The sequence below is a fragment of the Choloepus didactylus genome, chromosome 10 (genome assembly GCF_015220235.1).
Source record: "Choloepus didactylus isolate mChoDid1 chromosome 10, mChoDid1.pri, whole genome shotgun sequence".
Lineage (NCBI taxonomy): Eukaryota > Metazoa > Chordata > Mammalia > Pilosa > Megalonychidae > Choloepus > Choloepus didactylus.
Genome location: NC_051316.1, coordinates 106,005,944 through 106,030,917, shown reverse-complemented (window position 1 = coordinate 106,030,917; position 24,974 = coordinate 106,005,944). Strand labels below are relative to the sequence as shown.

Sequence of the window (24,974 nt, the reverse complement as noted above, 5' to 3'; positions counted from 1 at the left end):
CTGTACCATGAGGCAGTTCCAGTAAGTTGACATCGGGAAAGTAAAAAATGGAGGAAAACAAAGCACTTATCAGGGCTCCAAGGAACCTCAAGGAATTATCACAGCTGCTGGATGGAAGAAAGTTAACTCTTAAATAGATCTCAATACAGATCTCAAAATATTGTTAAGAGACTACTCGGCATTCTTTTTAACAATATTACTACTTGGGCTCCACCCCTAGAGAGTCTGATTCACTAGTTCTGGTGACATCAGCCCAGATGATCCAAATGTAGATGACCTATAGACCACCATTGGAGAAACAATACTAAATCCAGCAAGTTGCATCTGAACATATCCATCTCTTAACCGTGTGCTTAGAAGGTCAAAAAGTTAATGGTGGCCTTGAGGAGGCCCAGAGAAAGGAAGATTTGCCAAGGGCTGTGATGGGGGTTGCTATCGGTGTGTATTGCTCTTGCCAGCTGGGCTCTGGACAAGTGTTGTGTCATGCTGACCTTTCCCCATAATGAGTAGTAAGCCTTGAATATAACTATGCAGTAACACAAGGGCAGATTTCATTTTTTTCCAGAAGACAGGGCCCCATTACTTAGCCTCCTCCATTGCTTCAGCACCACGGAGAGCTCACTACTCAGGATGGCTAAGCACTCTCTCTTCTAAGAAAGGGCCTCAGCACCTTAGCTTGGGGGAAGGTGAGAAAGGTTGAGAGCTGTCATGGTCAGGGTCCTTAGGTGATCTGGTCTCAAGTGGAACCATCCCCATTTGAAGGGGGTTGCTCTCATCTTGACAGGCTTTATGACCGTGATATGTTTTTGATGATTATGTGTGTTTGTTTTAACTTGACTAGCAGTCTTGGGCAGAAGTCTATTTGATGATCTGAGTATACAAATATATGTAAAAAATTATTGAATTGTACACTTACAATATGTGTTATTTACTTCATTTATGTTATATTGCAATACATTTATAAACATTAATGCCATGTGATGATAAGGGTTCAGGAAAATAGACACCATCATCACTTTTCCTCTTGCCCCTCTGTATAACACCTGCATATCTCCAGGAATCTAGAGCTAGAAACTCCACTAGTCCAACACATAGAAATTGGACTGTACTAGAGTTTCTCCACCCCCACAGAAGACTGGATTCTCTTCTTCTCCAAGCCCCACTTTCCTCATCTGTCAAAAGACCCCCTTGGAGAGTTGTTGCAGGAGTGGCATGAGCAGTGCATCAGAGTATCTGCCCATAGGAGGCACTAGCATCAGGCTGGGTAAGGCCTGCTTCACTGAACTACAAGGCAGCCCTCTGCCTGAACTCAAGAACTGGCTGTTCTTAGCACTCCTGTTGATGCTCAGAAGACTGAGGGTCTTCAAGTGTTAACATCTTCAAGTATGAAAGTAACTTTTGTGGGGGTGGGACATACAATGGACATCCTCTTGAATTACCCTGAGAACAGTTACTCTCACCTACTTAGCTTTCTATACTTTCTTGCCCTGAAATGTCCCAGGTTCTGAAGTCTCTCCCTCTGTGAATTTGTTTAACAGTAATAGTTACCATTTATTGAGCAAGCACAATATTTTAGACATGGAAATTTTATATATGTTACTCTATTAAATCTTCTCAAAATAACCTCCATTTTACAGATGAGGAAAATGAGACTCAGGGAGCTTAATTGACTCCACTAGGTTTCACAGTAACTATACCATGGGACTGAGATTTGAACCCAAGCCTTTCTCTATTACAAAGGCTACATTCTTAACCAAGACACCAGAGCATTTGGGACAGGAGATTCCATTATGCCTTCATACTGAGATCACCCTTCAGGCTACCACCTCCTGAGGCTGCCTGCTATGCTTGCTTCATCAAATCAATATTTCTCTACCCCATGATTATTTCCAATTTTCTTTGATCTCAATGAAGTCTCTGAGGACTTAGCTTTCCTTAATTTTCTCCCTTTCTGCTTAGACATCTAGCAGAAGAATCCCATGGAACTGTTCACAACTCTGCTTTAATTCAGGTTCCATTCATTAATTCAACACATACCGAGTATCCACCATGGACCAGGTACTGTGCGTGTTAGCAAGATGCAGCATTCTTCCCAAAAGACTATAACTCCTGTCCGCACAAGAGTTTCCAGAGCAGTGGGGGAAGCAGACAAGTCCCCAGGAAATTATAAAGTTTTAAGTCCGTGATAGAAGTCAGAATAGGAACATAGAGAAAGAGCACCTTTTACTCAACACATTTTCTGTATCTTTCCAAGACATCAAGATCATTTTGTGACTTCTATGGGGGGATTCATTAATTTTGCTATTTCCCAGCTACAAACCATCTGAAAATCTGATAAACATGTAAAAGAAAAAGGAGTTTTAGTTTTCACAATAGTCCTATGAGGTAAGTATTATTACTATTCCATTTTAAACATGCAGAGACCAAGACTCAGAGAGGACAAGTCATTTGCCTGACTACAGAAGTGGCAGATGACAGAAGAAGTGTTTGCATTCATGTCTGTATTATTCCAAAGCCTGTGCTCTTAGCCATTAGACTATCTTACCATGACCTTGAGCAAGCCTCTTACGACTTCCATTTCTACACATATGAAATTACATATTTAACACTTGAATTATCTAAGGCCTAATGTTCTGTAGCTGTTGCATGGTAACTGGTGAGGGATAAAAGGTAGGCTTATTAATAGTTGTCAAAATTTGCCTTATTGCTTTTTCTGTTGTCAGTGTCCATCATTCCCACTCCCCCATCCCCACCCAGATTCTGGGAACTCTTCCAATCATGAGATCCACGAACCTACTTGCCTACCTAGTTGTGTGAAGGTTGTTCCCTCTGCCACCCCTGCCCACCTGCTGTCATCTCACACTCACACATCTGCCTGCTTTATGTGTACATACAATATGTTTGCTATGAAACGAATGCCTTGTCCTTAAGTCAGAAAATCAACTGAATGTATATAAGATGAGAAACACTGAACTTTTTTGTAGTTCTACTGAAAAACAAGTAGGGGCTTGTTCATGATGGTGAAACAGGAGCAATCATAAACAGAATTAGGAGAACTCTGGTGTTTTAGAGAAAAGGGGTAAAAGTTCCACTTTTCTCTGGTCAGAAAATACTGGAGGGATTGTACTGAATTCTGAATGTTGTATTTTTAAGTTGGAGATAAAACTGGGGTACATTGAGATAAGGTTGAAAATATAGGGTGAGGATCTCAAAAGCATGCATTATATCTCCAACAGTAAAGTATTTAAAAAATAATGGTACTATTATGGTACCAGTAGTCAAAATGGCAGTTTCCTCTGGGAGGCCATTAACTGGGATGGGGCATAAGAGGGCCTTCTGAAGTGCTGGGAATGTTTTATAATTTGATCTGGGTGGACTTCTCCGTAAAAAATCATTAAGCTGCACACTTAAGATACATCTTCTTTATTGTATTTATGCTGACCTTCAATACATTTAAAGATAGTAATGCTGAGTGAGGACAAGGGTTCAGAGAAACAGGCACCAATATATCCTGCTGGAGGATGTAAACTGGAACAACTTTTCTGGAGGGCACTTTAGCGATAGATATCAAGTACCTTAATCAGTCTATTGCATCATGTTTTGCAAATGACTAAAGTAACTACAGTGTCTCACTAATTCAAATTAATTGGGTAAAGAGTAAAGGGTAGAATATAAGATACTTGTAAAGTACGTTTGCAGGAAATGAGATATGAGTACTCTCCAGGACACTCAGGAAATTCCAACCAAGTACATGCTATCTTCCCTACCATATGTTTCTAATCAGTAAATACTCTTTTCAGGGGGTGGAGTATTGTTGGTTTGGAAAAGGATCCAGAAGCATTGTAAGAACCAGTAGATTCTCTGAAGAAACTCAACCATTACTTCTGCAATCACATTTGAACTCTTCCTTTATTAAACAAACCTTATTCTTGCCCATAAAATACAAGCAGCCTTTATTCAATTCAAATAATTCAGGACTCTAAATGATAAGGGCCTGTTCCAAGGTGAGTTTGGATGCTCCTTTTTTTCTGCAATGTAATTCTGAGGTTGGGCATGCATGAAGGACAACTGACCAACCAGGGACACAAGACGCTGAGTAGGTTTGGGGCATCTCCGATGCTCAGCTCTTACCGTCTGCGATGAAGTGCTCGGGCACATGCAGAGTCACCTTCACAGTGAGCGGACAGGACATCTGGCTGCCACACACCATGGCCAGGATGCAGGAGCTCACAGCAATCAGCGTCAGCGCTGTCTTGTTCACTGGGCTTTTCAGCAAACCTAAAAGCACAAGCACACAAAGGCACATAATTCCACAAGGCCAGTAACTGAGGTGGAATGAAGATTGGGAGTCCTGTTATTTTCCAAATTGGAAGCTGAAAAGAAAGACCATGTTTTCCAACCTCTGTTCTTACAATGACAACTCAGTGGCTCCTTGCTGGGTCTGGCTCTAACACTCTGCAAAACAGGCTTATGATTCCTTTTGGTAAAGATAAAAGAAACAGCTTCCTGTTTCTTTTCCCCTCCCAATCAGGCTGTTTGTTTTTGACAATAATTAGATGATATAAAACTCTCTACTCTCCTTAGAAGCAAGTGATAATATACCATGTTGTTGAAATCAGTAGGGCCTAGAAGAATGAGCATGACTTTATAGTTAGATAATCTTTGAGTTCAAATTTATGCTTTAGCCCTCATTGGCTATGACCTGATTCATTCTCTGAATCTCAGTTCTCTTACTTGTATGAAGAAGATAATAAACATCTCACAGGGTTGTTGTGATAATTATATGGCATACGTATGTATAGTACCTGTTGTCAGGCCCTTACTGAGCACCTATTATGTGAGACACATACAGAACTAAAGATGCATAGAACCTGCTCCTCAGGAGCTTATGGCCTAGGGGCCAAAGCTTATCCACAGCTACTTAGAATCCAAGGCAAGTTGTGTTAAGAGCTAGCAGAGAGGGCAGAGGATAGGGAGAGGAGTTTTGCTTGGGAAAAATTAAAAATAATTTCACAGATACAATGGAATGATTAAATAGGATCTGCATGGCCAAGAGAGCATTGGGCCAGCAAAGAAATTCGATGGAATTTGTTGTAAGCCGCCTTTGTTTCTCATTCTTTCAGTTTTGCTACTCACATCTATTTTCAAGGCTTTGATTACCATTTTTAAAGCAATACCTCCCAAATTACTATAAAATTCCAGGCTCCTCTTTTGAGTAATAAACTATTTTACCCTCATATTTCCTGGATATCTCTTTATGTATGTCCCATGGGCATGTCAAATCCAAGTTCAAAACTAGACACATTATCTTGCCCCTAAAGTCTCCTCCTCTTTCAGGGTTCCCCAATTTGTTGAACGAACAACCATTTAGACTGGCCAAAAATCTAGATGTCATCTTTCAGTCATCTGTCTTCCTCGTTGACAGCCTCCAAACAGACACGAGGTCCTGTTTATTCTATGTCTTTAGCATTTTCACCTCTTTCCCCTAGTCACTTCTATTGTCATGGCTTCCACTGTTTGCTTGTGGGATGAGTGAGGTGCAGGCACATCCGACCACCTCGGTTTCTGAGGAATCCCTTCAGCTGTTTCACAGCATTTGTCTAGAGGATGTAATCCATGTTCTTTAGTCTCATAACTCTGGTGCTCGCCACCTGAGCCAGGTGCTGGCATGGCGGCATTATATGCAGCGCCCCCACTCCCACCCTCCATCAATGATTGTTCTTCATCATGTTAATACTACTGCAGGTGTTCCTTTTTCTGCATACAACTGCACTCATTTCCTCATCCACCTTCACTCTTTTGAGATTCACCATCAATGTAACTTCCTCACCCTGTAGGCAGACATATTGCCTAATTCTGTTGTGTTTCCCCAAATACCTTATTTGAATACTAGAGTCTAGTAGTTAGATGGGAAACTCCACGAGAGCAGGTGAGTTCTCTTTTGCTCTGCGCTGCACCCCAGTGCCTAGCACAGTGTCTGGCACATGGTAGGAGCTCAGTAAATGCAGCCTTTACCACACAGCATTTTAACATCCAGGAGTGACAGTAACATTATTTAGCAGCCTGCACAGCACAGGTGCTGACCAAGCTGAGAGCATGCTAAACATAAACAACCAACGCTGTCACACAAGTGGGTCCCCTCTGAAGAAGGACCCTTATGGCAGCCCACTTTGGGACTGTTTGTGTGTATGTCTGTAATTCTTAAGAAACAGTGAGATGCTTGAGGGAAGGGATCACGACTTCACCACGTTTGTGTCTCTCACATCAAGCTTACTGCCTGGTATTTAGAAATTACTTAATTTAAGGATAGGGGCCTACTCTCTGTTAATTTTTTAATCTCTTCATTCCCAGTTATAGGATAACGCATGGCTTATAGAAGGGACAATTCATATATTTGCTGGTTTTGAATGATTGTTAAATGGAAGTAGGTAAAATTAAAATATGGTTCTAGTGTCAGGAGATGGGAAATCACTAAAACCTAAAAGGATCACAGGAAAAAAAAAGAGTTTTATCTCTTATCCGAGTGTCACAAGAAGCTGTTTTATACTCTGGTAACATAAATATATAAATATTTTAGTGACTAAATAGCATAAACAAGTTGGCCTCAATGCTCTCTACTAAAAGAGTATGGACTATGAGTTGGTGCCTTGCACAAATCTTGCCCCAAAAAGTCAATGTTTTACTCCAAGCCTAGAAATCCAGAAACACCCCAAATAGCAGTCAGCAGGAGTACTGAGTTTCTACTCCAGATTCAGCTGAGTCTGTTCCAGGGGACAAGTATGTAAGGATAAGTCCAGCATTAAAATTCTTGGGGAGGTGAACCAGACTCAGAGGATGAGGTGTGAAAGGTAGGTAGAGGCTCCTGGGGTTGGAGAGACAGGTGCCCTGAACAGCAAGTCCCGAACAACAGTGCCCTGTGGATCCCCGAGAAGGTAGCGCTCAGACCTGGACCAGATGGCAGCGGTAACAGATGTGACCAAGGCATTCTTTTCACCAATTAACTGCCCACCGGAAATACCATCCAGGCTCCACAAGAGCCAACTGCTGGTCTAGGGGAGAGGGCTGAGGACAGGAATGGAAGGGAGCACAACACCCCCTGGGACCATGGTGGGTTAATGGCATGCCCTGTGTCATCCAAACCTTCACAGCGACCCAGGGTCTTTAAGGGCCCATGTGGGGAGTGAAGTCACTTTAGCTTGTTGACCCTCAGTTTCATCACCTACAAAATAGGAACAAAATGACAAATTCTTCAAGAGCATCGTAAGAATGAAGTGAGACAGGGAATGTCAAGAGCCCAGCACCGTCTCTGGCCCGTAGGCGAAACTTGGCAAACGGTCATTCACAAGCCAGGGATACATCCTTGCCTCACCATCCTCTCTAGACCCTAAGCACCTTGGTGGCACAAACCAGGACTTGTTTACCTCTTTGCCCAACACGTTAGCAGAATGTATTAGGAATCGAATTCTTTTTTACAGGGATTGAAGACAAGAAGAGAGGCTAGTGAAATGAGGGAAGACGGCGTGAGTGGAAGAGAGTGAGAATGAGCAGTGTCCTGGGGCAACCATTTACTCCAAAAACGCCTGGTTCTCCACGGTTGTCTCTGAAGTCCAGGAAGAAGAAATGCACAAAGCAAACCTGGACTGAGTCTGGATGCCCGTGGAGCAGCCGCTGGGGCTTGGGAAGTTGCTATGGCAACTGGACCTCACAGAAACTTCACAGTGGGACTCAGACAAAGGTGACTTCTTAAGCATTCCTGCCCCAGGGCGGCACTTAGCTCTGAGTCAGGGCGACAGACAGAGGAAGATGACAACTACCCATGCCAGACGCCCACCCCTCCCGATCCAGGCTCGGTATTGCACTGCGGTGAAGGGATGCTCTGCTTGTTGAGTGCCTAGCATTTACATCCATCCACTGAACCATCCATTCATACATTCAACCAATTTTAAAAAAATAGACTTTATTTTTTGGAGAGGTTTTAGACTCACAGAATTATACGGAAAGTACAGAGAGTTGCCATTTACCCTTCCTCCCTACCCTTTCCCCCCAGTTCCTCCTACTTCTTGCATTAGCATGGTATCTTTGTTAACAGCTGATAAACCCAATATTGACACATTATTATTAACTAATATCCATTGTTCACATTAGAGTTCACTATTTGTGAAGTTAAGTTCTATGGGTTTTGACAAATGCATAATGTCACATAGCTACCAAGACACTATCATATAGAACAGATTCACTCCTCTAAAACAGTCCTGTGCTTCACCTATTCATCTCCCAACCCCTATAAATCAGTGACAACCACTGATCTTTTCACTTTCTCTATAGTTTTGCCTTTCCCAAAATGTTGTATAGTTGGAATCATACAGTATGTAGGTTTTTCAGACTGGCTTCTTTTACTTGGCAATATGCATTTAAGATTCTTCCATGTGTTTTCATAGCTTCATACCTCATTTCTTTTTATTGCCAAATTATATTCCATTGTTTGGATGTACCACAGTTTGTTTATCCATTCACCTATTGAAGGACATCTTGGTTGTTTCCAATGGTTTGCAATTATGAATAAAGCTGCTATAAACATTTGTGTGCCTGTTTTTTTTTTTATCTTCATTTTATTGAGATATATTCACATATCACGCAGTCATACAAAACAAATCGTACATTCGATTGTTCGCAGTACCATTACATAGTTGTACATTCATCACCTAAATCAATCCCTGACACCTTCATTAGCACACATACAAAAATAACAAGAATAATAATTAAAGTGAAAAAGAGCAATTGAAGTAAAAAAGAACACTGGGTACCTTTGTTTGTTTGTTTGTTTGTTTTCTTCCCCTATTTTTCTACTCATCCATCCATAAACTAGACAAAGTGGAGTGTGGTCCTTATGGCTTTCCCAATCCCACTGTCACCCCTCATAGGCTACATTTTTATACAATTGTCTTCGAGATTCATGGGTTCTGGGTTGTAGTTTGATAGTTTCAGGTATCCACCACCAGCTACCCCAATTCTTTAGAACCTAAAAAGGGTTGTCTAAATTGTGCATAAGAGTGCCCACCAGAGTGACCTCTCGGCTGCTTTTGGAATCTCTCTGCCACTGAAGCTTATTTCATTTCCTTTCACATTCCCCTTTTGGTCAAGAAGATGTTCTCCGTCCCACGATGCCAGGTCTACATTCCTCCCCAGGAGTCATATTCCATGTTGCCAGGGAGATTCACTCCCCTGGCTGTCTGATCCCACGTAGGGGGGAGGGCAGTGATTTCACCTTTCAAGTTGGCTTAGCTAGAGAGAGAGGGCCACATCTGAGCAACAAAGAGGCATTCGGAAGGAGGCTCTTAGGCACAATTATAGGGAGGCCTAGCCTCTCCTTTGCAGCAACCGTCTTCCCAAGGGTAAAACCTATGGTAGAGGGCTCAACCCAGCAAACCACCAGTCCCCTATGTCTGTAGTCATGTTAGCAACCATGGAGGTGGGGTAGGCCAATACCCCTGCATTCTCCACAGGCTCCTCAAGGGGGCACTACATATTTTTTTTTCCTTGTTTTTTTTTTTTTAAACTTTTTTTTCTTTTTTAAATCAACTGTATGAAAAAAAAATTAAAAAAAAAAAAACATACAATAAAAGAACATTTCAAAGAGACCATAACAAGGGAGTAAGAAAAAGACAACTAACCTAAGATAACCAGAATGTCTTCCAAAGTGTCTGTACCATTTTGCATTCCCACCAGTAAAAACAAGGGTTCCTGTGGATCATCATCCTCACCAGCATGTGATGTGGTCAGGGTTTTGGATTTTAGCCATTCTAATAGGTGAGCAGCATTCCCTTACTGTCATTTTAATTTGCAAGTCCCTAAGGATAAATGACGTTGAGCATCTTTTCACATGCTCATTTGCCATCTCAATATCTTCTTTGGTGAGGTATCTGTTCACATCTGTTGTCCATTTTGTATTGGGTTTATTTGTTTTTTTATTGTTGAGTTTTAAGAGTTCTTTGTATTTTGTGGCTACCCATCCTTTATCAGATATGTATTTTGCAATTGTTTTCTCCCAGACTGTGGCTTGTCTTTTCAGTCTCTAAAAATTCAAACAATTTTTTTATTTTGTACGTGATAGTGAACAAAAAAGCCAATGCCCTTGAAGTTTACATTTTAAAAGGGGAGAACTGCCTCATTTAATCACTCGCAGCAAATTGTTGTTACTGACATCATCTTACAGATGAACAGAGGAGCAAAGAGATTAAATGTGATTTGTCTAAGGTCACCCAACTTGTATGCATCTGAGACGGGATTAAAACCAGTTCTTTCCATCCTTTCCTCCATATCAAACCATTTCCACTGGACTAGAGAATAAGGGAGAGCCTGGCCTCACAGAATTGCAGAAAGAGCATGACCTTTAAAGCCAGACATACCTATTTTCAAATTCTTGCTTATCCAGAAAATCTCCATATAACACTTGTCAATTGATTTAACCCTAATAAGACAAAATATCTCCCCCTGAGACAATGGGAACAGTGATCTCCTTTCACAGCTGACCTCAGGATAAAATGAGATACTGTCTATAATTAAGTAGGATACTGTATGTAATTGTCCAAAAAAAGAGCTCAATAAATTATAGTTCCAGATAATAATATGAGCATCCTCAAATGGCAAAGGTCACGGTTGTCCCTGGTTCTTGTCCTGGTTTACAGTTCTCTCCCCACTGCTTACAGCGGAATGAGCTGTGCAGTAGGAATAGAATTCCACCAGGGTGCATCGATTGCTGGGACTGGAGAAAGTTAATAATCTAATTTCCCTTTCAATTCCCCTCCCTCCTACCCCTGAACCCCTCTCATGGCAGAAAAGAACGGCATGGAATGCAATGCTTGAGAAATTCGACCAGAAATAACTCAGCATTGTTGATCCTCACGCTGCCTATAATTTGGGGTTTGATTGATTCTCAGGTTGGAAATGCCAGGTTGAGAGAACAAAATCAAATTTAAGTTAAATCTGGAATTGAATCAATCACATTTTACAATGAAGAAAATAGATCTAACCCCATCAGGCCATTGTGTGTGGGAAACTTAAAGCTGCTATTCTCCCATTGATTCCTTCCCCAGATGTCCCTGAGGGATGGGAGACCAGGTCATAGGTTGAGAAAGCATTTATTTCTTTAAATGGTGTACAGAGTTGGGAGAGGTGGGGGACAGTGATTCCAGGAACCCAGGATACATGGTGGGGAGCCCAGGAGGTAGACTAGGAGTTAGAGCCTGGCTTTGGTTCCAGATGTGGGGGTTTAAATCAAAACTCTTCTGTTTAACAGCTGTCTAACCTTTGTCAAGTTGCCCAAGTTCTAAGAGCCTCAGTTTTCTAATCTATAAAATGACAGTGCTACTGCCTAGCCAGTACAGAGGCTGCGTGGTTTAATTAGAGCACTGAGAATAGTTTTTGACACCTAGCTAGGGCTCTCACATCCTCAAAACTCCACTGCCCAACACTTCGCATTTGTATGGGCATCAGCAGTCCATGTGATGCTTTAGCCTAAGGTGGAAGTCTGGCTTTTATACTTACTTGCCAGCTACCTTGGACAAGTTGTCCTAGTTCTCTGATCTTCAATGTACTTATCTGGGAAATAATTCATTCAATGAGGAGTTATTTAATATCCATCTACTATGTGCCTGACCTTGTATTTTCTGTCCTGCTATATTCCCAGTGCCTATAAACATGCCTGAATATAGTAGGTGTTCAATAAATCTGTTGAAAGACTTACGAATATTTGACTGTCATTCTCCTTTTCTACCAAGAGGTGTCAGTATTGGAATACTACTATTGGTGCTTTTCTACTCAAATGTATTCACTCACTTTCTTTGGCAAAGATTGGACCCTGTCCTGCCATAATTGTTAAAAAAAAAAAAAAAAAAAATAAATAAGAAGAAGAAGAGGAAAAGAAAAGAAAAAAAAAAAAAAAGCTGTAGCTGAAGCCAAAAATCTGCCTGCACATCAGGGTGACCACTGTGGACTGCTGGCAGGCCTCATTAACCTCACTGACTGCCTCTTGGGATTCCTGCCACACCTGAGTCCAGGCCCTCCTTGCTTCTCGGCAGTATTTCTGGAAACTAAAATTTGCACACACTGTCTGACAAGTACAAGTGTCAACCTAGAGGCAGGAGGAAAGAATATTTGAAATTGGGGCTTGATCAGAAACTCTAGGGTGTGTGGCCCCATATCTTCAGCCTGCCTCTTAGGCCTGGAATCCCCACTCACGTCTTCAGTGTGATGTCTCGACATGGGGTCTCCTTTCGCCCCTCCTGCCCTGCTGGGCTCAGGTCTCTCCACCTCTCCCCATCTCTGTTCTTGTCATGGAGAGTCTCTTCTGCTCTCTGACCTTGGGACTCTAAAATCTCTGGTCTCCTTTAATCACTTGCAATTTTCCCATTCTCCAATATTTTATAGGATTTTCCATGACAAGATCCATGCCAGGTGTTCATTTATCCCTTCCTTCCCTACTTCCAGAGACAGCAGACTCAGCCTCTACCAAATAGCAATTCCACTTTCAGACAGTCTAATGTGCTAAGTAAGCATTCCTGGAATCTCATTCTCCCAGTTGAGTTCTGCTGTCCAAGTCAAACAGGATGCATCGAATTCCTCCTCTCTAGGGCAGCTATACTTGATACTTTATATAGACTTGCTTTTCTTGAAATGGCTTTCCTAGTAAAGAAAATCACCCTCATCCTCATCATCATCCTTATCACCACTACCATCACCACCACTATGTAATTTATTATGTGCAGACCATGCAAGTGGTGTCTCATTCAATCATCACAGGAGCTTCATGGGATGGGAGCCATTATGACCCACATTTTACATATGAGGAAGCTGAGGCCACCACTTGACAAGAGTCATGCAGCTCAAATATAATACAGCTGAAATGAAAAACTGCCCTATTTTAAAGCCAAACCTCTTAGCCTCTACCCTCAACAAGGTCTCTGTCAACATGCTAGATGTGGTCTGAACAGGACAGAAAGAGCCCTACTACTGCTGAGCTGCTTGCAGACCTCAGTTTGTCCTGACCCTGTGTGATTATAGCTCCACAGTTCTCTCGTCATTGTCCCACCTTTGGTGTCGCAGAGGTCTCTTAGGCTATTTTCACTTTCAATAATTCTTTTTTCTTTCTGCTCCTCAGCCTGATTCATTTCAATTGTCTTGTCTTCGAGTTTGCTGGCTCTTTCTTCCACCAGCTCCAATCTGCTGTTAAAACCCTCCTGGGAACTTTTCATCTCAGTTATCGTGGTCTTCAACTCCAGTAGTTCTGTTTGGTTCCTTTTTGAAATTTCTATCTCCTTACTGAGATTCTTATATTGTTCATTCATTGTTTGCCTGATATTCCTTTGTTCTTTCTCTGTAATTTCCTTCATCTCCTTGGCGGTACTGAAGATCATTTTTTTAAAAGTCTTTGTTCAGTACATTCACAGTCTGGTATCCTTCATTGATTTTTTCTGGATTTTCATCCTCTTCCTTTGGATGGACTGTCGTTTCCTGTTTCCTTGTTTACCTTGCACTGTTTTGTTGCACAACGTACATTTTAATATTTTAAAATGTTAACTCTGTGATTTATTCTCTGAGATGGTCTGATTTGTGTGCTTGTAACCATCTGGTGATATGACAGAGATGATCTTGAATGTCAGTCCTCCTATCAGGAAGAGCCGCTGAATGTGAATGCAAAGTGCTGGGTCCTTACCTGCCTTTTCTGGGTCTGTGTTTTGTCCTGGCCGCCTGCTTGCTAGTGGATGAGAAGTTAACTAGCAGGCGTCTGAGTGCTCCTTCTACTTCCCAGGACCCCGACCTTCTCCCTCTTCCAGGTGTTTCACTGCCAGACTTAAAGCGGTAAGCCCTTGCCCAGCCTGTCTTCTGCAATCATTTTCTTAACACTGAATTTCTTGTCTCGAGCTGCTTTTGCCTGGAGGGCAAATTCTGGGAAGGGGCACACACTGGAGAGGAGACTCCCAAGTCAGTCTTTCCCAGCCAGAACAAGGCCAGTGACCCACAAAGGGGATGCCGGCCAGTGCCAAACTGCCCTGGACAGAGGATGAGGGAGGGGCCGGGAAGGGCACCAGGAGCTGAGCTGTCTCGACCTGCCGGCAAATGCAGCCCTTCAACTGTCCTCTGCAGCTCTGAGGAAGTGAACCTCTTTACATCTCCTCTGCCTGCCTTGTCTGGGGAGGGTTGGAAGAGTGGCCACCCTCAGAGCCAGGCCCCAGGGACCTGAAGTCGCTGACCAAAAGTCGGCCTGCAACACCCACTCCCACCACCCGGACTTGGGTATGTGGATTTGTATGTCCTTTCTGGCACCAGTAGGCTACACCTGGGCCCAGGCCCCACGGGGCCTGCCGTGAGAGTGGGGGACGGGCACCAGTACCCATGTGCCAGAAAGCAATTTATTGGTCGTTACCGTAATTTATCATCCTCTTCCTCATGCTCTTCCCTGGATTCTGAGTGGTGCTTCACTGGACTCCAGGGTTTTGAAATGGTTGATTCAGACAGTTCTTGCCTGTTAATAATTGTTCTGGTGGAGGGAATAATTCCTGGGGCTTCCGACTCTCTCTTTCCACAATCCTCCCCATGTTTGTTTTTAATTGGGTTTAAATATATATAACACAAAATGTGTCACATTTTATTTATTTATTTATTCTCATATTTTTAAAGTATTTAATAGTTTACAAACTGTTCTTAACTATCTCATTCACTCTGCACTAAAACCCTAGGAAGTAGGTGCTGTTATTACCCCTAATAGGTAAATGAGGAATTAGAGACTTGATGGTGAACTCAGGTTCACAGAACGGACGAGTAACTGAGGTTGGAGCCACATTCCTTGACTCATAGCCCAGTGCTCTTTCCATGACACTGTGTTGCAAGTGCCAGCCAAGGTCTCATGGGCTGGGGTGTGAAGGTTAGGGTTAGAATTCACACCTCCTGCCTCCTGATCCAGTGCTCACATAAAAGTACCTAAATGCCTCAATTAAGCCAGTGCAGTATTTCCCACAAAAAAGACGTATCTTGAAAAAAATTTTCCATGTTCAAAAAATTCTGCAACATTCTACATTCTGTATTCCCTTCTTATGCGCCAGACTTTGTAGCTGGCATTAAAATCTCTGAAAAGGTCTGCATGCAATTCTTTTTAGCAGGATTTAACCTCATGTTTCCCAAAGGTTTCGATATATTTTAGAACTATGATACTATGCAGCAAAATAGAGAAAACAATAAGCGAGTTTAATAAATCATACAAAGGTTGCCAATAGTAATAATAACAGCTCCCAATAATTAATTGCTGCCTCTGTCCAGACACTGTGTTAAAAATTCTATGTGCACTATCCTCTTTAACCTTTCCAACAGCCTTACAAGGTAGGGATTACTACCTCCACTTAAAAATGGGAAAAACAAGTCAACTGCTGGGAAGTGTTCGAGGAAGCGTTCATGGTCAGTATTGTCTTATTCCAATGTTTGCACTCTTCTTCCCAACTGTTAGAAGAAAATAGAGTTTTACAGTCACAAAAAAATATGTACAAAGAAGAAAAAGAGGCAGTTGTGAAAGGCCAGTTCAGGAGGTTAAAGACTCTACGACTCATATTTAGCAGGCTGAAGGACAGCATCAGGGAGAAGAGAAATGATGCTGTACTCAATTGACAAAATTGCATGTGCAGGTGAAAAACAGTGGAGAAGATTCAAGGAACTACAGTCTTAGAGAAGCTCAGAAATAGATGGGAAAGAAGGAAGAGAGAAAGGTGATGGTTGGGTTTCATATTCACAGGTGAACAACAGCTGCTACTAACTTAAAAAAAATTTAAGGGGGTACACTGGTGCCTGATCCCCATGTGAGCCCTCTAAAACCACAGGTTGTTTAGACACATTAGCACATTCACCCAACAACGATTCAGAAGGAATTGGCAAAGAGGGGTTAGGGTGCAAGTAGTGTGTGCTAAGGGACAGAGCAAAAGAGCAGCCACAAGTTCTCATGGTTACCCAGAAGGCTCAGGGCCAATCATACCCCTCCAACCCCCATCTCCATGAAAGGCACATTTCTAGCTCCTTTATTCCCAGAGCATACAGAAAAAAGTCACTGTTTCATTTTCCTAAAAGACGTCACTGGGCTTTGGTCCAAGGTTTGTGAACGCAGAAGGAGGGAAATAATGTTTTTTGGGGGGATTTAGTACTTGCCAGGTCTGCTGTGATATCATTTAATTTACAGAATTCCTTTTTTATTCCATACGTCAATCATAAGTCTCCGTGATGCTGTCGTTATTTCACTTCGGAGAAACTGACGCTCGGAAAGTTTAATTGACTTGCTCAAAGTCCCTTTGAGTCTCTTGCTCAAAGGAAGGGGCAGTGATGGAATTTGAACAAAGACCTATTGACCTCCAAGCTCGATGTTTCTTCCGTTACATCACATTGCATCTTATGGAAGGGGGTATATTGAAATCCCCATCTCCTCCTTCTCTCCTCTCTCTCTCCTGATTCTCAGACTGTACTTAAAACGTAATGGGAAGTGGGGCTTTGCCTGATTGTCTTTTAGCCCTCTACTGCCATCAGATTTGCCTGCTCTTTTCCTTGTAACAAGCTTTATGCATTCCCTAACCCCCCACATTGCCCTTCCTACTTCCCACCACATCTTCAAAGCAGATCTGCTTTTCAAGATTAAAGATACAATTCCCTCCTCCTGGAAGTCGGTCCTAACCGTAATGACTCACAGGGACCCAACATCCCTCTCAACTCCTATCATACGCATCATCTGTTCTAATTTGAATCGAAGAGTCTCAAAATTACAGGGGACTAAAAAGTTTTGACCCTAATTTATTATGCAATTCAGGTAATTTTCTATAATATTCCTTATTTGGTTATTCAGCCTGTGTTCAAATAGCATCTAAACTGGGAGCATGTTAGCTCAAAAGAAAACCTATTTCATTAATGATAATGATGATGATGATGATGATGATGATAACCTTTCTGGGAGTAATAAGTATGCACATTGTGCTAAATATTTTACATACATTACCTCATTTGATCAGTCATAAAGGTTTGTTAGTGCCTCGTTTTACAAATGAGGAAACTAAGTGTAGCCCAAGGCTAGAAAGCTACTGAGAAGCAAGGACCAAATTCAAATTCAGATCTGGATACCAAAGTTCTCTACACTGTACTCTATTCACTGCTGTACTACATTCAGTATGAGAACACTTTCAACATGGAATGAAAATCTACTCCCAGAACCATAATCAGCTTAACATATTCATGCCCTCGAGAGTTCCACAAATTCACCCCCATCCCTGCTCTCCAAGGCGGTCCTGTGGGTCCCGGGATGGTTCCCTCATCTTCCTTTGTTCCAGACAGATACAGACACAGCTTCTGCTATCTGACTTCCCCATGAAGGAAATAATCACGGAAACAGGAAAAGCAGAGTTGGAGTGCATTTAGTTCAGTTTGTCTAACTCACTACGCTGAAGAGACAAGGAGGACAGATAACTCAGAGCCAGGCTTAGATCCCATCTGCCCAGCTCCCAGAACAATCTTCCATAGTTCACCACTTGGGGAAGTTGTCTTCTTTTCCTACCTGAACTACTAACTCCTAGAACAAAGACTGGGTGGTTTATACCTCTTTTATTCCCTGTGGCAATGGCTGTTGTATCCCACAAACAACTGAGTGTCAAATGGGTCCAACCAGGATAATTTGGGCAATGCCAATGCATGATCAAGGCAAAGCATACCCAAATATTCCCACATAATGACCTCGACAGTTTGGTGCAAAATTTAAAGCATAGTTAATTAAGGAAATGGAAAGAACATAGACTTTAGAGTTAGAGAAACTTGGGTTCGAATTCCAACTTTGTCATTTTTTGATTGCATGACCTTCAACGAAGTCCCAGTTTCCTCACCGATAAAATGGAAATCATAACTACTTTATAGGGCCATTAGAAAGAGTAAATAGGATAATATACGCTGCATAGTAATGTACACAATTAATGGTAACTTTGATCATCATTATCATCACTATTACTAAATTTAAGACCAGTAAATGTAGCAGCTGACCCTTGTATCCCAAGAACCACCAGCATAAATTCAGGAGGGTCAGAAGAAAGAGAAAGACTGTGTGGCAAAGAGGTGGCAAGTTGCCCTTAAAGGAGCATCAGATACATGCAAAGCATCTATTTTGTGCCAATCCTGCAATAAGTCCTTTATACCCCTTAATTTATTTCTCACAACTCCCAGAGCTCCATTTTATGGACTAGGAAACATGAGCTCAGAGACAAGAAGAGGCTTGCTCAAAATTGCATATCCAATAAGTTACAGAGTAGGGAAGGGAACCCATCTCTGCTCTGCATGCTTCTCTAAACAGGACAGACACAAAGTGGTCCATGTTCTAAAGAGGGAAATTAGGACTGGACTGGAGAGCATGTCAGAGGAGGACACCAGATGAAGGACAAGGATAGAGAGCTGGAAGCAAGGAAGATAGGCAGAGAGGCATAATATAGCAAACATTCAAACATTAGAAAAGGGGAAAGGAAACAGATATTCTGAGTGAGCTAGCCTGGGTGCTTGACTTACATTATTTCATTTACTCCTTAAAACAGCCCTCAGAGTTAATGGGGTAAGTACCATTACCCCCATGTTATAAATGAGCAAACTGAAGCTTGGAGAGACCAGAAGCTTGTCCCAGTTGCACAAATCATCAGAGGCAGAGCCAGGTTGGTAAACCCTGTCTGCTTGACCCCAACCACATCTGTGCTCTTTTCACCTCATATCCAGGATACTTCACCAACAAGGCCTCCTGCAGCTTTAGGACAGTACAAGGTCCTTGCTCATGGCCCAGACCCTGACCCTGGCAAAGCCAGGTGCTGGGACCCTGCAAGGTACAGAGGACTCTCTTCTCCCCTGGGCGTAGAAGTCTGGCTTACAAGCATCTGGGGACTTTACGAGAATAAACACACTTTTCTTGAGCCCTTTAAATAGAGGGGCATTTTTTTTTTCTGGTTTTCCAATCCATTGCCTCCTCTTCAGACTGCTAGAATTTCAGCAAAAGCACGTTTGCATTGTGTTTAAACAGCCATCTGGAGATAAACAGCTTTGCCTTTAGACCTTTGAGGAGGGAATATAAAGGAGGATAAAAGAAGAAAAAAAATAAGAGAGGAAAAAATGTCCTGTGAAGCATTTCTGCCCAAATACATTTCCACATGGAGGCCTCTACCCATTCTGGCTGACATCCTGGGCCTAAACTTTTCCAGGGCTTGGGGGTACAACATGCCACCTCCCAAAGGACCACAGTGGTCTTAGCCCAAGGGGCATTCTAGACCCACTTTCTGTCTTGTTCTTCAGAAGCAAAGAAGTGCCTTGGGGCTTTGCAAAGAGCTCTGTTCTGGCGTCTGGAGGCCAAACTTGAATATGTGCTCTGCTATCAATCACTGTGCAACCTTGAGCAAATCCCTTCCTCTCTCTGGACTTCTGTCTGTAACAGGAAAAAATCAATTCATTCAACAAATATTTATTGAGGGTCCACTATGAGTTCAGCAATCTGGGAGCTGGAGATACAGAGATCAAAGGTATCAAGAGTTTCAACGTCTGGTGGGATAGCAGGCCCCTGGACAGAGAATTAGCATACAGGGGGATTACCATGTTGGCAGAGGTCAGCACAGAGGAGGGGACTCCTAACTCCAGCTTGGGGTGAAAGAATGCTTCCCAAGAGTGGAGGCTTGTAAGATACATGAGAGTTAGCTGGGTAGAGAAATGGATTGTGGTCCATGGAAATCAGGTTACTACCCACAAATGGGAGAGGCTGACACATCAGATATACACAGTGGGGTGTTGGCAGAAGAGGCCAGAGAGGCAGGTGGGAATCAGCTCACAAAGGACTTCATGGTCCTTTGCAGGAAGAGTGTATTTTATCTTATATGATGTCTCCAGTCCTTCCAGGCCAGCTCGCCCAGCACTATCAACCTGAAACATATCCTCACTCCACTCCATCACCAATATGGGTTAAGTACCCACTGAGAGCCTCCCTTGTGTTGAGCGCCGGGGATATAGCAGGGATTTTGTAACCCAATGACATCCTCCCACCAGAAGACTTTCATTTCACACATCAACTTCACCAAGTGAAGTTGGTGAAATGGAAGGAATGTGAGCTCTGCAATCAGACAAATTAAGTTTGAAATTCAGCTCAATAATCCCTTAACACTGTGAACTTTGGAAGTCAATATAAAGGAAGAGCTAAGAACATGGCCCTTGGAGAACCACCAAGGTGGGGGGGATGAAACAGCAGCGCTGTCAATTACTAGTTGAAGTAATTTGATCTTTCTAAGCTTCACTGTCCCATTTGTAAAACAGGAATAATTAAAACACCTACTTCATATGATTATCTGAACCAAAGCAAGGTGTTTTCAGGAGAGTGCCTGACAATGTAAGACAGGCTCAATAATTGTTAGCTTATTACTGGGAAGTTACTTAACTTCTTTATGCCTCTTTATGCAATGTGAAGCCCTGAGTGTTCAATGATTGTCAGCTGCTATTCTATTATCCCTATCACCAGCAAATTCTTATGGCCCCTTCTAGACTAAGGACTGGCCAGCTATGTTGCAGCCAAGTTGCATAGCCTTGTCTATTTATAAAAATGCTTCGCTACCCCACCCTGAGGGACTCTTGGCTCCTTCTTCTAGAGTGGAGGGACACATATTCCTTCTGCAGTAGAAGCTGTGTCGAGCCGTCATTAAGGCCGAGATGGTAGGGACAAGGTAGTGCTGTTCCCTAAGAAACCATAATTCAGGTGCTACACACACCTGGAACTTCCTGTAGGTGCCACTAAATTTATGGGGCAGCAATAATAGTAACAAAATTAGCACACATTTATTTTTAAAATAACGACACCTGAACACACTGAAGAGCTAAAATAGAAATCCTACTAAATTTCATAGAAATCTACGTATATGCTTGAGGACATGAATATGTGTGTAAATGTAGAAGAACTGAGATCAGGATGTAGGTATGCTTAGAGTAGAAATAACAGCAGCCCTGGGAACCATAACTATGAATTTTTCCTTCCATTTCAATCATCAACATGGACCAGCATTGGCAATGCTGCCTCCTTTTTGGTTTTTTAGTAGTCAGCAGCTCAAATAATGGAAAATGCCATAGCAAAAGTCAGTAGGGTTAAAATTCCCACATTCACCAATTTCTGACTGCATGACCTTGGGTGGATCAGTTCTGTTTTTGGAATATCAGTTTCCTCAAACTATCATATGGGCATAATAACAGGTGGGTCCTACTCAAAGTCTAGTGTGGAGCCTGGGCTACCCAAATGGTGCCTTCCTCTTTCCCTCACTCCTTTCCCTGCCTCCATACTTTAAAGTACAATGGACAGAATTCATAAACGTTCATTGTCTGTACGGAATAATCTTCCAATTGACCATTTGCAAAGTTAATTTACTGAAGTCCTATAACCAGGTAGAGGGGGGTGTAGAAATGACTTTCTGCGTGTCAGTCTATGTTCCTCAACAGAGAGTGGTCTTCCTTATTTTCTCTAATGCAGGACATGACACTGAGTAGCAGCTCAAATAATACTTGGTTAATAAATAAATGAACAAATGAATGAATGGACAAGCCTTCTACCAATCATTTACTTCAGACAGAGAGTGAACAGGCTGCATGGGATCTTTCCAAAAGTAAAAATAAAACCCAGTCATTTTCCCCTTGGTGCTGGGGATGAGGTGGGCATGAGTTTCAGATGACATAGTGCTTGGTCTCACAATAAAAACAATAATCACTACCATATTTAAGTGCTTACTCTGTCTTGAGCCCTGAACTAAGTGCTTTACATGGAAATAACTCATCAAATCCTTACAACAACCCTGTGACGGAGTTACTGTTACTATTTTACAAAACAGAAAATTAAGTCCATGTAAGTTTAATCACCTAAGACCAAAGAGCTGACAAAATTTGAACCCAAGATGTCTGGTCCTGGAGTGCAGCCTCTTGGGACCTTCTGCCACTCTAACTCCCAGGCAACAGACAATAGAGGATACCTCCAGACGTAGCTAACTCTTCAAGAAGAAACTGAGTCAGACATTGCTGGGCACCAGGGACCAAGACAGAAATAGGGATGGCCTTACACTCATGAATTTTCTAGCCTGGCAGGAGTGGAAATTCTCAGAGATGAATACGGTACTGTGTATTTCTGATTCATGCTAGGATGGAGAAGAAGAGGGTAAGATGAGGGACCTTTTTCAGGCAGAGGCGTTTAGGCCCAGTACTGATGGTGGGAAGGAAGGGTGTTTCAGGCAGCAGGAAAAACATGTACACAGGACCTGAGGACAGACACACCTAAGGAACTGCAGGAAGGCCACGCAGGCAGGAATGTAGCAAAACGGTGGTGAGAAACATGAGATGAGGCTGAAGAGGTGGCAGGACCATGCAAGACCGTGAAGGCCACGTTAAGGAGTTTGGCTTTTACCAAGAAAGAAGTGGGGCCATTGAAAGGTACTGACAAAAGAAGCAGCATGATGAGGTCATATATCCTGACGCCCACTCTGGATTCTGGGGGAGAACGGCATCACTGCCACAGTGACAGCGAGGAACAGGAGGTGGCATGATTTAATTAGGGTGGTGACATTGAAGATGGAGAAAAGTCATCAAACACAAGGTGCTTTTGGAGGTAGAGTTGTTGGGTTTGTCATGGATCAGACATTGTAGAAAATGGAAGGGGTAAGGCAAGAGAAGAGCAGTGTTTAGACATCTGTACTCAAACTCTACTCCAAGGAAGAGTTTCTTCAGCAGGTCATCTTATCAGAACCATGAGATACAGCTAAGTACAGAGAATCTACTAGTAAAAAGGTTTTGTGTCCTTAATCCAGACATGAAGACAGTATTCTATACCTTCTACTCTAATTTTTATTATTCATTTATCATTAATTGTTTATTTATTCTTTAATCAACAAACATTTATCGAGTTCCTATATAGGCCAAACTCTGTAGTAGGCACTGGAGATACAGAGAAGGACAAGATGGTCATTCCTATGAGTTGTACCCCAGGTTCACTGGTGGGGCTGGAACAATGCTATGCTGGAGTGGCCCCGGCTGGTTGGCAAGAGTTGATTGCTAAATATTCAGCCCAGGGATGTCACATGGCAGTTGTTAAATCTGGTGGCTTGATATTGGCTATGGTAAGAGAAGTTACACCATGGAAACTGGCAAATGCTATAAATAGGTCTTTCTCCCTTCCCCCAATACTTCCACCCCTACCCCTACCCACACCCCACCAGTGTCACAACCACTCTAGAAATCAGGTTTTCTAGCATATCACTGGGAGAGATCAGGTTGGCTCAATGAGGCTGCAGACTTCTCTTCCAAGTTCAGGGATGGTAGAAATATGTGCAAAGACCTAGGTCACAGTTACAAACCACATATCAATAATTTCTTCAAGAATTCCAAGAATTTCAGGGCCAGATCATAGACTTTGGAGTCAGACAGACCTGAGTTTGTGTCCTGCTGCCAGCCAGGACTTACTGATGATTACATTGCCTTTCTGATCCTTATTTCCCCACCTTTAAAATGGAGATAATTTATATGTACTACAATACTTGAGGTGCTTTGTACAGTGCCTGGCATTCAGTAAACATTCAATAAATGATACCTGTTACTACTATTGCTCTTCTTTTTCCTATTTTCTAGTCTAACCTCTGACCCCATTTTAGTCTTGAGTATCCTTAGAAGCATCCAGCCTTCACTTACACACTTCCTGGAACAGGGATCTCACAACTTTCAATGCAACCCATTTTCTTAACTTGACTCTTTACCAATAGTTTTCATTAATTTAATATGTTAAGCAAATACCTGCTACATGCAGGTTAAATTCTCACAGACCAAAACCATCGAGGATATACTATAAATTTTGATGAACTTGTGAAAGGTGAGCACTGGCTCAGGAACCATAAGACCTGGGTTCAAATCCCAGGTTGATGTTTTCTAGCTGCATGACTTTGGGCAATATATATAGCCTCTCTTTGCCTCAGTGCCCTCATTTGTATATTTGTACTCCATAGGTTTTTATCAAAGATTAAATTGATTAATATGTCACATGTGTAAAATACATAAAAGCTAAAAATAAAGCTTCATGAGACAAAGCAGGCAACATCATTCTTTCCATGCCCTGTCATGCCTTGTAAGTCCTGGGGACATGAAAATGAATAAGAAACAGAACTGCACATACCAACCATGTACAGCAAAGTACAACAAGTAGCAGGTGCTCTTTTTAAAAGGAGGAAGCTGAGGCTCAAGATGTCAAACCATTTGTCTAAAAGAAGCATGCGTTCTGTGCAAAGAGAAGAGTCAGCATTGTCCAAAATTCAGGGCCACTTCAGCTCACCATTAAAGCCCACTTTACCCGTTTCCTCATCTGTGAAAGGAGGCATAACAGCCGCACCTACCTCATAGGTTGTTGTGGGGATGACATAAAATGACATATGTATCTAGTATAACATCTGGCACATTTCAAGTGCTCAACAAGTTACTGACTTGAGAAAAAATAAATGTGACTTCTTTTGAGACCCCAGTGGACTCGGCTATGTGGTACTATGAGATTGGAGCAGCCCATTTTCACATTTATTACTTTCCTCCGAAGCAGCCTCCCTGGGAACCCCAGGGTTTTACAAATCATGGATTCTGGCTTATGCAAATTCAGTCCAATTCCAATTCAATTTATTATTTTTCTTTATGGAAAGATAGGCCCAAAAAAATCTGCTTTGCTGATTTGTGGTTTAGTTTTATTATTTCAAACATTTGCATAGCCTCATCTGGGAGATGCTGCCTGTCTGTTTCTAGGTGCTATCTTTGCAAACAGATAATTTAGATGCATCTTAAGTGTCCGGCCTGAGCCCCTGACATGTGGGAAGGAGTCAAATGGGTAAATCCTGAAGTTAGTGGGAGACTGTAAATAGTGTATTACAAATGCACATTATGTGATTTGTTGTATA

At 42.2% G+C, this 24,974-nt stretch overlaps 1 protein-coding gene across 3 annotated transcripts in view; it reads right to left on the bottom strand.

Moving 5' to 3' along the window:
- The window catches only part of ASTN2 (astrotactin 2), a 926,574-nt gene that overhangs the window by 569,751 nt on the left and 331,849 nt on the right, over window positions 1-24,974 (bottom strand). For all 3 annotated transcript variants that reach the window (XM_037797191.1, XM_037797194.1, XM_037797193.1), the window contains exon 6: window positions 4,132-4,278. In XM_037797191.1, coding sequence (XP_037653119.1) covers window positions 4,132-4,278 — 147 coding nt within the window. The remainder of the gene's footprint in view (window positions 1-4,131; window positions 4,279-24,974) is intronic.